Here is a 16,861-nt window from a genome sequence, read left to right as displayed (position 1 = left end):
TCTGTTCCGTTTAACTACTTCGGACGCTCTATAGTGCCGGAACTTATTCGTGTTTCAATTTATCCGGTGGTATTTGTTTGCGTTTTTTGTTATGTTTTTATTCTGATTTCCTTACTTCTTTCGCTACTAGCTATCTCTCCAGCCCCCATATTTATGGGTTTAATTGGTTCTCACGAAGTTGGTGACTTGAATGTACAATGAGAACACAACCTTGCAGTATTATGTTGGAACATATTTTCATTTTCAGGTGACGATGTTGGTTGTTCTCAAGAAGCCAACTACATTATTGAAAAACAAGGTTGATACAAGCATCGATACAAAATATGTTCCAAACGATTCTTTCCACCGTTTAACAAAAGTGTGTACCCATGATAGCTGACGGAAATAATGAAAAAAAGATGGTACATGACATTTGATGTGAAATAGAAAAGGAGATGTAGGAAACATGGTCAAGATAAGAAGTCGTGGGAACACTGCAGTTTTCAGCGTGCTCTTCACCCATCCACAAGCTTACTTGCCCTAAGGAGTTCTTCAAAAACAGCCTTCGCCTCAGATAGTGTGGTGTTTATACCTACAAGGAAACATTACCTTCTAGACGGCATATTTTGAGGGGAAAAAGAACGCTTGCCAGATATCAGCCCCAGTAATCTATCCCCTGAGAGAATTTGGGCTGTAATTCCGATAATACGCAGTTATAACCTTCTGAAAGTACAGCTCTTAAACCCCACGCGTTCCTGTTGTTTGTCAAACGCTCTGCCCCACTGCAGGCGAAGTACCCTATAGGTTCTAGGAACAGTAAAAGCGAGGGAAGAGGAGGGGAGAAGTGGACGTTTCTGCTCAATGTATTTCTGCCCAATATATTTTGAAATCTCGCGCGAGGAAAGTAATGTTATGCCACGCGAAAAATAAAAACGTATATGTTCAATATTATTTTAACATTATTCCTGTACTGATATTTTGCAGCTCAAAATCAAAATTCACAAACGTACGTACCTAAAGAGTAATTGTGAAATAAAGTTAATAATTTTCAATTTACACTTTAATGATGCAAATCACGTTGAAGAATAGCGCATCCCCCGCAAACGTACCTCTCTTTAACGGTGCCAGTTTTGAAGTCCAAAGAAAAAAAAGGCCCCACAGCAATGTAAATTTTTAAATAGCTATAGGCTACTTCTTTAAAGACATACTAATCTATTTTCATTCATTTACACTGCGCTTGTGAATCGCAACATAAAAATGTTCAAAGAGGTCTCTGGCACCACCTGTAGATCTGAAACCGAGCACTGTGACAGAATGAACAAAGAATGTTACCGAAGCCAAAACAGTATTTCACAGTACTTCTCGCTGCTGTAGTGTAGCGCAGCAAATGATTAACAAAGCTGTCGTCGAAAGTTTGAAAGCTATACTTTTAGAAACTCATAAATGCGAATTATCATAATCATGGCCAAAATTCTAGCGGGGACTCGATTTCTGGTGCTGATATCTTGCAAAATTTGTTTTTTTCTCATTAAAATATGAGATTGAGTTGCTGACGTTAGAACATTGAAAAATCTGGGGTTTCTTGTCTGAGTACAAAACACAGGGCAAAGAGCTCCGATGTTAGAAGAGTTACCATTTGACACTATTGTTTCTGTTATGTAAACTCTGCTGTCTATGAATCTGGCAAGTTTCGGAAGTTCAGTATGGGATGAGATTTTGCTGGTTAGTAGTATCCATCAAGAGTGTCCACCCATTAGAGTTGAGGAGCGCACTAGCCAGAAGACCCCGAGAAAAATGGCTCTAAAATTCTGCGCGCAGTTCATACACCGGTCACTTTATACGCGATGGCAGCACAGCGAAATGGCTGCTCTTGCTGCGAGGGCCACCTAAGTTCGAACGTACCTTCGAGTAGCGTTTTGATTACTTTTTAAACTATTTGAAAAAGTATAACAAGTCTTAAATAAAGTTAATGACCTAAAATATTATCAATTAAGTCACTAAAAAATTTATTTTATTTATGAAATGATTGCTACAGTTAATTCTTTTTAAAAAGTTGATTAATTTCATATGCGATTTTAATAGAGGTAAATTAAAGCCTTACGTAGCAATTTATCAAAATTTCGGGTAGGGTTTTATTTATATGCAATATGATCTTCATTTGTCAATTTCGCATTTTACATACAAGCATCTGAATGATATTTATCACAAAAACATTGAAACAAATTATTTTGACATCCTGCAAAGCGTTATTATAATTTTTAAAACAATAAAAAAAACAAAATTCAATGTTACCCAAAGGTAGGATCGAATCGGAATCGCCTGCATGGCAAACAAGCCCCTGCCGGTGAATCCATTTCACTGTGCTACCATAGCCTACAAGTTAACCCGTATATGAGCTCCCTGTAAAATTTTAGCGCCGTGTTACTCGGAATCTTCCCGTTAGCGCGCCTTAAAACTTTTATGGGAGGACACCCTTGAGGTAACTACTGATCTGCGAGGTTTCAGCCCGAACGGAGTTTCCGAGACCGTAAGGTCCCCTCTTGAGTGCGTCTGCACTTAATGCGTCATTTCTGATCTGTGCTTGTATGACAATGTTTTCTTGAAATATTCTGCTAGTGGGAAGTGACCGAAACGCGTCAGTCAAGTTTTTATAGTAACGGGATTCTTGTTATTTTGCGCCCTGAATTAACGTCAAAGGCGTGCTCAGTTTACGAATACTAACACAGATGAAATTCGCACGAGGGTCACTCCAAAAGAAATGCACAATTTTTTTGTAAAAATACAGTTTTCATTCTCCATGTGTGAAAGTTTTACAGTGTGTAGATACATCCTTCCCGCTTGTTTTCAAACCTACTTCAACCTGTCCCCGTGAGTGGCGCCGTCACAGCATGTCTTCAAGATGGCTGCTACACTTGACTTCGTCAGAAGCAACGTGCTGTCATAGAATTCCTGTGCTGTGAAAACGAGACAGTGGGAAACACCCACAAAAGGTTGAAAAAGGTGTATGGAGATGCTGCTGTCGATTGCAGTACAGTCAGTCGGTGGGCAAGCAGGTTACGTGATTAAAGCGGGCACGGCAGTATTGAGGATTGTCCTCGCAGTGGCAAGCCTCGTACTGCGCACACTCCAGACAATGTGCAGAGAGGTAACGAATTGGTGACTGCTGACAGACGCATCACAGTGAACGAATTGTCACGCTACGTTGGGATAGGGGAAGGAAGTGTTTGCAGAATACTGAAAGTGTTGGCGTTAAAAAAGGTTTGTGCCAGGTGGGTTCCCAGGATGTTGACAGTGGCTCACAAAGAAACAAGAAAAACGCTATGCAGCGAACTTTTGGAACAGTACGAGAACGGTAAAGATGAATTTCTTGGAAGAATTGTGACAGGCGATGAAACATGGCTCCATCATTTTTCACCAGAGACGAAGAGACAATCAATGGAGTGGCATCATGCAAATTCACCCAAGAAAAAAAAAAAATTCTAAACCACACCTTCTGCTGGAAAAGTTATGGCTACGGTATTTGTCGATTCCGGAGGACTCTTGGTTGTGGGCATCATGCCACGTGGAACCACCATAAATTCTGATGCATATGTGACGTATCGCTTCCCACGCCCGGGTTCCCGGGTTCGATTCCCGGCGAAGTCAGGGATTTTCTCTGCCTCGTGATGACTGGGCGTTGTGTGATGTCCTTAGGTTAGTTAGGTTTAAGTAGTTTTAAGTTCTAGGGGACTGATGACCGTAGATGTTAAGTCCCATAGTGCTCAGAGCCATTTGAACCGTATGCGACGACACTGAGGAAACTTCAAGCTCGACTGAGTCGTGCTCGACCGCATCGGCAAAAGCAGGATGTTTTGCAGTTGCACGACAATGCACGGCCACATATCAGTCAGAAAACCAAGGAAGCGATCACAAAACTCGGATGGACAACACTGAGACACCCACCTTCCAGTCCTGACCTGGCTCCATGTGACTATCATCTCTTTGGGAAACTGAAAGACTCTCTTCGTGGAACAAGGTTTGAAGATGATGACTCCCTTGTGCACGCTGCCAAACAGTGGCCCCAACAGGTTCGTCCAGAATTTTACCGTGCGTGTATACAGGCGCTGGTTCCAAGATAGCGTAAGGTAGTTGAGAGGGATGGAAATTATGTGAAGAAATGAAAATATTGTTCCTAAAGGATGTATCTACACACTGTAAAACTTTCACACATGTAGAATAAAAGATGGATTTTTTTTAAAAAATAATAGTGCGCATTTCTTTTGGAGTGACCCTCGTACATAGAAAGTGACGTGTGTGTAAGCGTGTGGTGTCCTGGCGGTGCGCAGATGATCCTGCCACCGCAGTCCGCGACCGCCATGCCGGCCGGCCGCACGCCGTCTCTGTCCTCGTCGTCGTCGCCGTCGGCGGCGCCGTGCTCGCGGGCGCGCGTGGGCGGTGGCCGCCCGGTGGTGCAGTGGAGGCGGAGGCACGTGCGCGAGGGGCTGCTCGTCATCGACGAGGCGCAGCTGGCGCGCCTCATCAAGCGACAGCCCATCCACACGCTCTACCAGCTCGACCCCGAGCCCTTCGCCACGTGAGTACCACTCTATCCAAAATCCATCTCGTGCGCTCCACCCTTTCTAAATCTCGACTTACTATATACACATACACATACATTTCTATATACACTCCTGGAAATTGAAATAAGAACACCGTGAATTCATTGTCCTAGGAAGGGGAAACTTTATTGACACATTCCTGGGGTCAGATACATCACATGATCACACTGACAGGACCACAGGCACATAGACACAGGCAACAGAGCATGCACAATGTCGGCACTAGTACAGTGTATATCCACCTTTCGCAGCAATGCAGGCTGCTATTCTCCCATGGAGACGATCGTAGAGATGCTGGATGTAGTCCTGTGGAACGGCTTGCCATGCCATTTCCACCTGGCGCCTCAGTTGGACCAGCGTTCGTGCTGGACGCGCAGACCGCGTGAGACGACGCTTCATCCAGTCCCAAACATGCTCAATGGGGGACAGATCCGGAGATCTTGCTGGCCAGGGTAGTTGACTTACACCTTCTAGAGCACGTTGGGTGGCACGGGATACATGCGGACGTGCATTGTCCTGTTGGAACAGCAAGTTCCCTTGCCGGTCTAGGAATGGTAGAACGGTGGGTTCGATGACGGTTTGGATGTACCGTGCACTATTCAGTGTCCCCTCGACGATCATCAGTGGTGTACGGCCAGTGTAGGAGATCGCTCCCCACACCATGATGCCGGGTGTTGGCCCTGTGTGCCTCGGTCGTATGCAGTCCTGATTGTGGCGCTCACCTGCACGGCGCCAAACACGCATACGACCATCATTGGCACCAAGGCAGAAGCGACTCTCATCGCTGAAGACGACACGTCTCCATTCGTCCCTCCATTCACGCCTGTCGCGACACCACTGGAGGCGGGCTGCACGATGTTGGGGCGTGAGCGGAAGACGGCCTAACGGTGTGCGGGACCGTAGCCCAGCTTCATGGAGACGGTTGCGAATGGTCCTCGCCGATACCCCAGGAGCAACAGTGTCCCTAATTTGCTGGGAAGTGGCGGTGCGGTCCCCTACGGCACTGCGTAGGATCCTACGGTCTTGGCGTGCATCCGTGCGTCGCTGCGGTACGGTCCCAGGTCGACGGGCACGTGCACCTTCCGCTGACCACTGGCGACAACATCGATGTACTGTGGAGACCTCACGCCCCACGTGTTGAGCAATTCGGCGGTACGTCCACCCGGCCTCCCGCGTGTCCACTATACGCCCTCGCTCAAAGTCCGTCAACTGCACATACGGTTCACGTCCACGCTGTCGCGGCATGCTGCCAGTGTTAAAGACTGCGATGGAGCTCCGTATGCCACGGCAAACTGGCTGACACTGACGGCGGCGGTGCACAAATGCTGCGCAGCTAGCGCCATTCGACGGCCAACACCGCGGTTCCTGGTGTGTCCGCTGTGCCGTGCGTGTGATCATTGCTTGTACAGCCCTCTCGCAGTGTCCGGAGCAAGTATGGTGGGTCTGACACACCGGTGTCAATGTGTTCTTTTTTCCATTTCCAGGAGTGTATAACCCCTGTATGTGTAGCCACGACATCTATACGTGTCTCGATATGTGCTCAAAGCCAAGATATTTGCACTCAGCCAAGATATTTGCGCGTATCCACGATACAGGGTTATTACAAATGATTGAAGCGATTTCTGCAATAACTATATTATTTGAGATATTTTCACAATGCTTTGCACACACATACAAAAACTCAAAAAGTTTTTTTTGGTATTCACAAATGTTCGATATGTGCCCCTTTAGTGATTCGGCAGACATCAAGCCGATAATCAAGTTCCTCCCACACTCGGCGCAGCATGTCCCCATCAATGAGTTCGAAAGCATTGTTGATGCGAGCTCGCAGTTCTGGCAGGTTTCTTGGTAGAGGAGGTTTAAACACTGAATCTTTCACATCACTATGCGTGAAACTTGCCCTCGCGCGTTCAACCTTTTCTTCGCTCACTGCAGGCCGACCCGTTGATTTCCCCTTACAGAGGCATCCAGAAACTTTAAACTGCGCATACCATCGCCGAATGGAGTTGGCAGTTGGTGGATCTTTGTTGAACTTCGTCCTGAAGTGTCGTTGCACTGTTATGACTGACTGATGTGAGTGCATTTCAAGCACGACATACGCTTTCTCGGCTCCTGTCGCCATTTTGTCTCACTGCGCTCTCGAGCGCTCTGGCGGCAGAAACCTGAAGTGCGGCTTCAGCCGAACAAAACTTTATGAGTTTTTCTACGTATCTGTGGTGTGTCGTGACCATATGTCAATGAATGGAGCTACAGTGAATTTATGAAATCGCTTCAATCATTTGTAATAGCCCTGTATTTACCTGAACCGTGAATTTACTTTCAGAACCTTTTCTTAAGAATTTACTTTATTTACTACGATTCATCAAGAACATTAACACATTTAATCACACTATGTGAGATTGGAAGTAGTTGCCAGTGGGTAACTGATGAAAACAAATCAATTTCTTTCAACAAATGGAAATTTTTTCCCAAAAGCCTTTTTTTAAAAAAAACAGATTTAAAATTATAGTCAGAAAGCACCCTCTAAACATCAAGTTACAATTTATTTAGAGGCAGAAAGAACAAATTTTTGACAGTATTAGCTTTCGGGCTGAAAACCTTGCCGCTCCCTTTTGACACGGCCGTAATCACGACCGCTCACAACAACCTCTGAAAGACTACGCTGGTGCAAATCTGTAACACACCAGATTTCTTTAAACTAAAATTTTTAACATCTCACACAAGCACATAAATTATCCAACCTGTACGAGGGACGGAAATAGTACAAAACACTAACATTAAAAGATTAACTTGCCACCGTAGGGGCAGGACGACGCTTCAATCCCGCGTCCGGCCATCCTGATTTAGGTTTTCCGTCATTTCCCTAAATCGCTCCAGGCAAATGCCGGGATGGTTCCTTTCAAAGGGCACGGCCGACTTCCTTTCCCGTCCTTCCCTAATCCGATGAGACCGATGACCTCGCTGTCTGGTCTCCTTCCCCAAAACAACCAACTAACCAACGACCGTAGGTGCAACTTGATTAAAAAAAACTTTTACGGTGGAAGGGTGGCAACTTTATATACTAAAACAACCATTTAAATAAAAACCCATGAAATGCATTCTTTCATAAAATATACAAGGTTAGCCAAACATGCTCTACATTACACATATACCGCCTCTCAAGATTATAGGCAAGATAAAAACATATTTCAGGAATTTGGCCGTTACACTTCAAGCAATAAATTCGTTAATACCGAAACCGACAAACATGACAGAGGCAGCTACTAACGTATGGCAGACAGTAACTGCCTAACAAATGCGAACGAGAGATTGACGAACAAGTTGGGGACGAGAGACTGACAAGAAAACAAGTAGAATTTAACAACTAAATGAAACAACGTATCACGAATCACTTAACTTCTAATAAACTGCGATTTCTGGCGAAGGCCTGGCGCAGCACCCCCAAAGCTCTCCCGAACCGTCCGCTGCCAGCCGCTTCAACGGACGCAAGGAAGTCGCGCCGATCTCCTTTCTCACGGCGTCGCAGCTCGCACCGGCCAGACCGATGTCGTGGGTTGACTCCTGTTGCTCTCATGTCGGCCGCGAAGCCACTATCCCTCGCTATACGGGGCGGCCCACTGGACTCACGTGGCGACTTCACATGCGCCGACGCTCAAGGCGGACAAGTCATCTTGTGTCTCAGTGCGCGACCGACCAACCGATCGATCCAACCGTCAGTGACCGTTGCCCGAGCAACACGAGCAGACTGGCGGCCTAACGTGCAGACTCAGATGCAGGAACTCAGTCCCGACCGGGCGACCACTAGATGAGTTCTGTTACTGGTGGAGTGGAAAGACTCTCATTTTACCGGCTTTAAAGTTTGATCCAAACGACAGACATACTAACACTCCGAACGACAGACAGACACTGACTGCCCCACACTGACCCGGCTGACCAACTGACCGACTGGCGAGGTTTTTTTTTTCTTTATTGTGATTTTAAAACCTGCGGAACAGGTAGGCTGGCAGCAGCACTATACGCGGCTCTTCAGCCGACGAGAGTACAATGATATAAAGAGAGAAGATACATCACTTGGAAAAACGGCGGGAAAACACAGTAGACACGTGAACATAAAAAAACATGAAGCCGTTCACACTCGATGACAATCCACACTACGAACTGTTGACACGACGCACAAACACTGAAGAAGACGATGGCACTGGTGAACGATGGAGTGTGACGGTGAACACTGAACACTAAACATGACGGCACACACGAAACACTGATGGCGGTGATCTCCTGCACGCGAATGTCCACTTAGCGTGTGCGAGTCCGACTGGCGAGCTCATAGCGCCCCTTAAATGCACGTGAACAGGCAACCTCTCCCACCAGAGGGAGGCACCAAAGCTGCGATAGCCACAGCGGCGCCACCGCCAGAAACGGAGGGCGACTGCTTCACACTACGCGCTGCGGCGCGCTCTTCAAAACCCACAGTGATTATCCATATTGTAACGCTATCTCCATCAACACTGTATGTCATTAGCAATACCGATGAGTGCCACAGAGAGGCGTACTGTTCTGCTCAGCCCTTGAACATACGCTATGTGAGCAAAAGTATCCGGACGCCTGGCTGAAAATGACTTACAAATTCGTGGCGCCTTCCATCGGTAATGCTGGAATTCAATATGGTATTGGCCCACACTTAGCCTTGATGGAAGCTTCCACTCTCGCAGGCATATGTTCAATCAGGTGCTGAAAGGTTTCTTGGGGAATGCCAGCCCATTCTTCACGGAGTGCTGCACTGAGGAGAGGTATCGATGAGGTTGGGTGTGGCCTCGCACGAAGTCGGCGTTTGAAAACATCCCAAAGGTGTTCTGTAGGATTCAGGTCAGGACTCTGTGCAGGCCAGGCCATTACAGGGATGTTACTGTCGTGTAACCACTCCGCCATAGGCCGTGCATTATGAACAGGTTCTCGATCGTGTTGAAAGATGCAATCGCCATTCCCGAATTGCTCTTCAACAGTGGGAAGCAAGGATGTGCTTAAAACATCAATGTAAGCCTGTGCTGTGACAGTGACACGCAAAAAAACAAGGGGTGCAAGCTCCCTCCATGAAAAACACGACCACACCGTAACACCACCGCTTCCGAATTTGACTGCTTGCACTACACACGCTGGCAGACGACGTTCACCGGGCATTCGCCATACCCACACCTTACCATCGGATCGTCACATTGTGTACCGTGGTTCGTAACTCCACGCAACGTTTTTCCACTGTTCAATCGTCCAATGTTTACGCTCTTTACACCAAGCGAGGCAGAGTTTAGCATTTACCGGCATGGTATGTGGCTTATGAGCAACCCCTTGATCATGAAATCCAAGTTTTCTCACCTCCCGCCTAACTGTCATAGTACTTGCAGTGGATCCTGATGAAGTATGTGATGGTCTCGATAGATGTCTGCCTACTATACATTACGACCCTCTTCAACTGTCGGCGGCCTCTGTCAGTCAACAGACGAGGTTGCCCTTTACGCTTTTGTGCTGTACGTGTCCCTTCACGTTTACACTTCACTATCACATCGGAAACAGTTTACCTAGGGATGTTTAGGAGTGCGGAAATCTCGCGTATAGACGTGTGATATAATTGACGCCCAATCACCTGACTACGTTCGAAGTCCGTGAGTTCCGCGGAGCGCACCATTCTGCTCTCTCGCGATTTTTGATGACTATTGAGGTCGCCAATATGGAGTACCTGGCAGCAGGGGGCATCACAATGCACGTAATATGAAAAAACCATGTTTTTGGTTGTGTCCGGAAACTTTTGATCCCATAGTGTAAATTCTCCAGGGCAGCACAGCATTGAAATGCATGTACACTGTCCAATCGCATTAATGTGACTGGCGATCTTTTACAGAAGCTCGAAATTTAGCGCTGACTCTGAGATGCTTGTAACAGTTTCCACAACTAAAGTTTGTCTCGAAACCTGGCAGAAAATCCAAAGAAGTATGTGAAGTATGCTAGCGGCAAGACACAATCAATGCCTTTCCTGCGCGATAGCAATGGAGATACTATCGAAAACACTGCTGCCAAAGCAGTGTTACTAAGCACAGCCTTCCGAAATGCCTTCACAAAAGAAGACGAAGTAAACGTTCCAGAATTTGAGTCAATAACAGCTGCCAACATGAGTAACGTAGAAGTAACTATCCTCGGAGTAGTGAAGGAACTTGAATCACATAGTAGACTGGTGCAGACTGTATATCAGTTAGATTCCTTTCGGAGTATGCTTGTGCATTAGCTCCATACTTAACAATCGTATACAACAGTTCGCTCGACGAAAGATCCGTACCTAAAGACTGGAAAGTTGCACACGCTATACCAATATTCAAGAAAGATATTAGGAGTAATCCTCTAAATTACAGGCCCATATCATTAACGTCGATATGCAAAAGGATTTTAGAACATATATTGCGTTCGAACATTATGAATTATCGCTGGCCGAAGTGGCCGTGCGGTTAAAGGCGCTGCAGTCTGGAACCGCAAGACCGCTACGGTCGCAGGTTCGAATCCTGCCTCGGGCATGGATGTTTGTGATGTCCTTAGGTTAGTTAGGTTTAACTAGTTCTAAGTTCTAGGGGACTAATGACCTCAGCAGTTGAGTCCCATAGTGCTCAGAGCCATTATGAATTATCTCGAAGAAAACGGTCTATTGACTCACAGTCAACATGGAATTAGAAAACACTGTTCTTTTGAAACACAAGTAGCTCTTTATTCACATGAAGTGTTAAGTGCTAGTGACAAGGGATTTCAGATTCATCCCGAATTTCTTAATTTCTCGATTTTGATACTGTGCCACACAAGAGGCTTGTAGTAAAATTGCGTGCTCATGGAATATCATCTCAGTAATGTGACTGGATTCGTGATTTCCTGTCAGAGAGGTCACAGTTCGTACTAATTGACGGGAAGTCATCGAATAAAACAGAAGTGATTTCTGGCGTTCCCCAAGGTAGTGTTATAGGCCCTTTGCTGTTCCTTGTCTATATAAACGAGTTGGGAGACAATCTGAGCATCCGTCTTGGGTGTTTCTAGATGACGCTGTCGTTTATCGACCATACTCATTTCGTGACAAGATGTAACAAAACTGAGTACTACTACTGTCAAAGGGCGCTAAGAAGGAGTTCTCCATTAAATGCGAAAAAGTGCGGAAAAAGGATATATATATAGAAGCAATATACTTACATTGCACTTAAATCGAGTGGTTCACACACAGATTCGTAAGGACTAACAAATACACATAAGTCCATAGAACACCATGGAATCATAGCAGCTTATGTTTCATATGAAACAAAAACAAATATAATATCATGTATCTAAAATCTGTGTGAATTCCTATGGGACCAAACTGCCAAGGTCATCGGTCCCTAAACTTACACACTATTTTAAGCTAACTTAAACTAACTTATTCTATGAACAACACACACACACCCATGCCCGAGGGAGGACTCGAACCTGCGGCGGGAGGGGCCGCGCAATCCGTGACATGGCGCCTCAAACCGCACGGCCACTCCGCGCGGCGGTATCATTTATCCCACGCAATATCGGATGTGAGCAAAACTCAATCAGAATATGAGCAACATGTTTACAACGCAATTCAAAGAGTGCAATACACACGAGAAGTCGTAATCAAAAGCACAATGTGATTAAACAGCTTCTATTACGAAACGAAAACAAACAGGGAAGAAAGGTTTCTTAAAATTACTGCAAACAGGCGCCTTTTGTTTTGTTCTTCAATTTTTACAGTACCATTACCGGTTTCGAACCGGAAGACTAAAAATCAACCAGTAAATGTAAATGTCGTGGGACTAGAGCCTTGTGTCGGGTAGACCGTTCGCCTGGAGCAAGTCCGATTTGACGCCACTTCGGCAACTTGCGCGTCGATGGGGATGAAATGATGGTGATTAGGACAACACCCAGTCCCTGAGCTGAGAAAATCTCCGACCCAGCCGGGAATCTATCCGGGCCCCTTTGTATTGACATTCTGTTACGCTGACCACTCAGCTACAGGGGGCGGACAGCAACCAGTAAGGAAACGAGATGATGGATTCATAAACATGCAGCGCTCCAAGTGGCCTGGCAGTGAATCAAGGTCCTGGTATTGGAAGTACCTACATGAGTTTCACACCCATGACCCACACTGTTCAGGAGCTTTTCACTAGAGATAACAGAAAATCGCGGGATCTGAGACCTTACACGCTGCTTGCAGACAGATTTACCCATCCAGGGACGAAACTTGAAACATGTCGCTGAGACTTTGCCTGAGAGTAGTATTGCTCAGTAGAAGCAATAGTCGGCAGGGGCGCCTCTGGTCTCCATCACACACGAGGTGGGTGTCCTCTGGCGCAGTATTACTCAGCATCGCGGCCACGTGTGCGGTCCGGCTGCGCTGCCGGGCCCTCGTTAGCGCCGGACAAGGGAGCGGCCTATACGAGAGTGGCCGGGCTTTGCGCAAGGCGAGGGCGGCTGAGTGCGCACCGCCACGATGGACGCGGCCAGCGCCCGCTACAAGCAAACAGCATTAAGCGCTAGCGGCCGTCCGTTCCTCTACCCGTGTTTATTAACCGGCTGTCCGGCGAACACGCCACAAGCCATAGTGTGTTAATACTCCGCATTCGCCAAGGCGCTGCGCGAGATAATCGAAAAGCGTGACCTGCCGTGCGCACAAAATCCAAAGCTCTTCACTGAAGTCACAAAAGTCGTGGGATATTTCCTAATATCGTGTCGGACCTTCTTCTGGAATCGCAATCGTGAGGACGTCGGTTCAAACTCGCGTCCGGCCATCCCGATTTAGGTTTTCCATGATTTCCATAAATCGCTTCAGGCATCCTTCCGTAATCCGATAGGACCTAGGACCTCGCTGTTTGGTCCCCTCGCCCAAATCAACCAACCAACCTCCTTCTGCCGGGCATAGTGCAGAAAATCGACGTAGCATGGACTCAAAAAGTCGCTGGAAGTTCCGCGCAGACATGTTGAGCCATGCTGTCTCTATAGCCATCTATAATTGCGAAAGTGTTGCTGATGCAGGATTTCGTGTCACGAACTGACCTCCCAGTTACGTCCCATAAATGTTCGATGGGATTCATGTCGGGCGTTCCGAGTAGCCAAATTATTCGCTCTGTCAGGAATCTTCTTCAAACTAATCGCGAACAACTGTGGCCCGGTGACAAGGCGCTTTGTCATCCATAAAAATGCCACCATCGTTTGAAAACAGTTGGTTCAGTTCGACCAGAGGAACCAGTTCATTCAAAATGGTTCAAATGGCTCTAAGCATTATGGGACTTAAAAGCTGAGGTCATCAGTCCCCTAAACCTAGAACTACTTAAACCTAACTAACCTAAGGACGTCACACACGTCCATGCCCAAGGCAGGATTCGAACCTGCGACCGTAGCAGTCGCGCGGTTCCGGACTGAAGTACTTAGAACCGCTCGGCCACGGCGGCCGGCCCAGTCCTTTCCATCTAAACACAGCCCACACCATCGTGGAACCACCACCAGTTTGCATAGTGCCTTGTTGCAAACTTGGCTCCTTGGCTTCGTGGAGTCTGCGACACTCTCCAACGCTATCATCAGCTCTTACCAACTGAAATCAGGACTCATCTGACGAGACCACGATTTTCCAGTCGTCTAGGGTCGAACCGACATGCTAACGACCCGAGGAGAGGGGCTTCAGGCGATGTCGTGCTGTTAGCAAAGGTCCTCGCCCCCGACGTCTGCTGCCATAACCCATTAACGCCGAATTTCGCCGCGCTATCCTAACGGATAGATTAGTCGTTCGTCCCACATTGATTTCGGCGGTTATTTCATGCAGTGTTGCTGGTCTGTCAGCACTGACAATGCAAACGCCATTGCTCTCGACCGTTAAGTGAAGGCCGTCGGCCACTGCGTTGTCCTTGTCGACAGATAATGCCTGAAGTTTTAATCCCATCGTTCTGCCATAATCACGTTGGAAACCTTTTGACACGAATCATCTGAGTACAAATGACAGCTCCCCCAATGCACTGCCCTTTTATATCTTGCGTGTGCGATACTAACGCTATCTGTATACCCGCATATCGCTGTCCGATATTACCTAAGTGTAATACAAGGTGCTTCAGTAACATTTTTCCGAATTCGTAAGGCTTTTGATACATTTGAACTTACACTGTGCTGCTGATCTTTACAATTTCAGACTAAAGACACCTTGTGACAAACGTCTAAGTAGCATGAAGTACACCACACCCTCGAATATACAATAAAGTTAGTATTGCACCACAAGCACACAAAACCAGTAAGAATAACGCAATCTATATTCTGTATACGTAGAAAGTTTACTCATTGTGTTTCTCATACTTAAGCCGCGTTTGGATGTTACACTGAAGCGCCAAAGAAACTGGTGTAGGCATGCGTATTGAAATAAAGAGATGTGTAAACATGCAGAATACGGCCTGCGGTCGGCAACGCCTATATAAGACAGCAAGTGTCTGGCGCAGTTGTTAGACCTGTTACTGCTGCTACAATGGCAGGTTATCAAGATTTAATTGAGTTTGAACGTGCTGTTATCGCACGAGCGATGGGACACAGTATCTCCGAGGCAGCGATGAAGTGGGGATTTTCCCGTACGACCATTTCACGAGTGTACCGTGAATGTCAGGAATCAGGTAAAACATCAAAACTCTGATATCGCTGCGGCCGGAAAAAGATCCTGCAAGAACGGGACCAACGACGACTGAAGAGAATGGTTCAACGTGACAGAAGTGCAACCCTTCTGCAACTTGCTGCAGATTTCAGTGCTGGGCCATCAACGAGTGTCAGCGTGCGATCATTCAACGGGACATCATCGATATGGGCTTTCGGGGCCGAAGGTCCACTCGTGTACCCTTGATGACTGCACGACACAAAGATTTAGGCCTCGCCTGGGCCCATCAACACCGACACTGGACTGTTGATGATTGGAAACATGTTGCCTGGTAGGACGAGTCTCGTTTAAAGTTGTATCTAGCGGATGGACGTGTACAGGTATGGAGACAACCTCATGAATCTATGGACCCTGCATGTCAGCAGGGAACCGTTCAAGCTGGTGAAGGCTGTGGGGCGTGTGCAGTTGGAGTGATATGGGACCCCTGATACGTCTAGATATGACAGGTAACACGTACGTAAGCATCCTGTCTGATCACCTACATCCATTCATGTCTATTGTGTATTCCGATTAACTCGGACAACTCCAGCAGGACAATGCGAAACCCCACACGTCCAGAGTGGCTCCAGGATCACTCTTCTGAGTTTAAATACTTCCGCTGGCTACTAAAAGTCCCAGATACGAGCATTATTGAGCATATCTAGGATGCCTTTCAACGTGCTGTTCAGAATAGATCTCCACCCCCTCGTAATCTTTCAGATTTATGGACAGCCCTGCAGGGCTCATGGTGTCAGTTCCCTCCAGCACTACTTCAGACATTTGTCGAGTCCGTGCCACGTCACGATGCGGCACTTCTGCGTGCTATCGGGTGCCCTATACGGTATTGGGCAAGCGAACCCGTTTCTTTGGATCTTCAGTGTATATAATACATGACGGTGAACGGTAGTTCCATTGTAACTCACTATGGCTCACCGAAGTGACGCCTCCACTGCAGGTTGGTGTCCATCCTGGAAATTGTAAGTGCACTGGGCATGTACAAATCCTGCTGTAGTAACGTACATATGCCACGACGCGCTGAGCAAGCCCTACTGACATGCGGTAGACACAAGAACGTTACATTCATTTGCCTAGTGAATTGCTTTTACTTAATTTTCTACCGTCTGGACAAATGAATCGTGTCAAGCTAACAAACGAGCAACGTAGCTGCCCACAGTATGCAAGACAGCTGTTCCTGCTGCGTGGGAATGCAGCTGCTTGCTCGACCGCAGAACAGCGCGCTGTTTCTCCTGTCTGTTCTCAGCGAGGCCGACAGTTGCTCGGAGCGCACATTCCCCTCATCTGCAAACACGCTCGCGGCTCTGCGTTTAAGCAATTACGACCTCGCAGCCTAAACAGCGCGCTTCACGGCAGCTGACAGTAGCATACCTTACCAGGAGGAACAAGGAAGGACGTACGTTTCTACAATCACACAAGATCCTGGCTTGCAGTTTCTCGCTGCATAATGAAATTGTTAGAACTGTATGGAGATAGGATAGTTTCTCTGTTCGTGTGATACCTTAAGAACACAACCGCACTAGTCTTGTACTTTTTTCTCGTATTTACTTGTTTGTGAACGAACATGAGTCATCGCCTTCTC

General features: G+C 46.9%; 1 protein-coding gene across 1 annotated transcript in view; it reads left to right on the top strand.

Annotated features, from left to right (window-relative positions):
• LOC124606054 (serine/threonine-protein kinase WNK4-like) overlaps positions 1-16,861 on the top strand; it is a 455,574-nt gene that overhangs the window by 48,271 nt on the left and 390,442 nt on the right. The window contains exon 3 of the mRNA XM_047138014.1: positions 4,305-4,552. Coding sequence (XP_046993970.1) covers positions 4,305-4,552 — 248 coding nt within the window. The remainder of the gene's footprint in view (positions 1-4,304; positions 4,553-16,861) is intronic.

Source organism: Schistocerca americana, chromosome 3, assembly GCF_021461395.2.
Source record: "Schistocerca americana isolate TAMUIC-IGC-003095 chromosome 3, iqSchAmer2.1, whole genome shotgun sequence".
Lineage (NCBI taxonomy): Eukaryota > Metazoa > Arthropoda > Insecta > Orthoptera > Acrididae > Schistocerca > Schistocerca americana.
The sequence above is the reverse complement of the archived record's forward strand: the minus strand, read 5'-3'. Positions and strand labels throughout refer to the sequence as shown.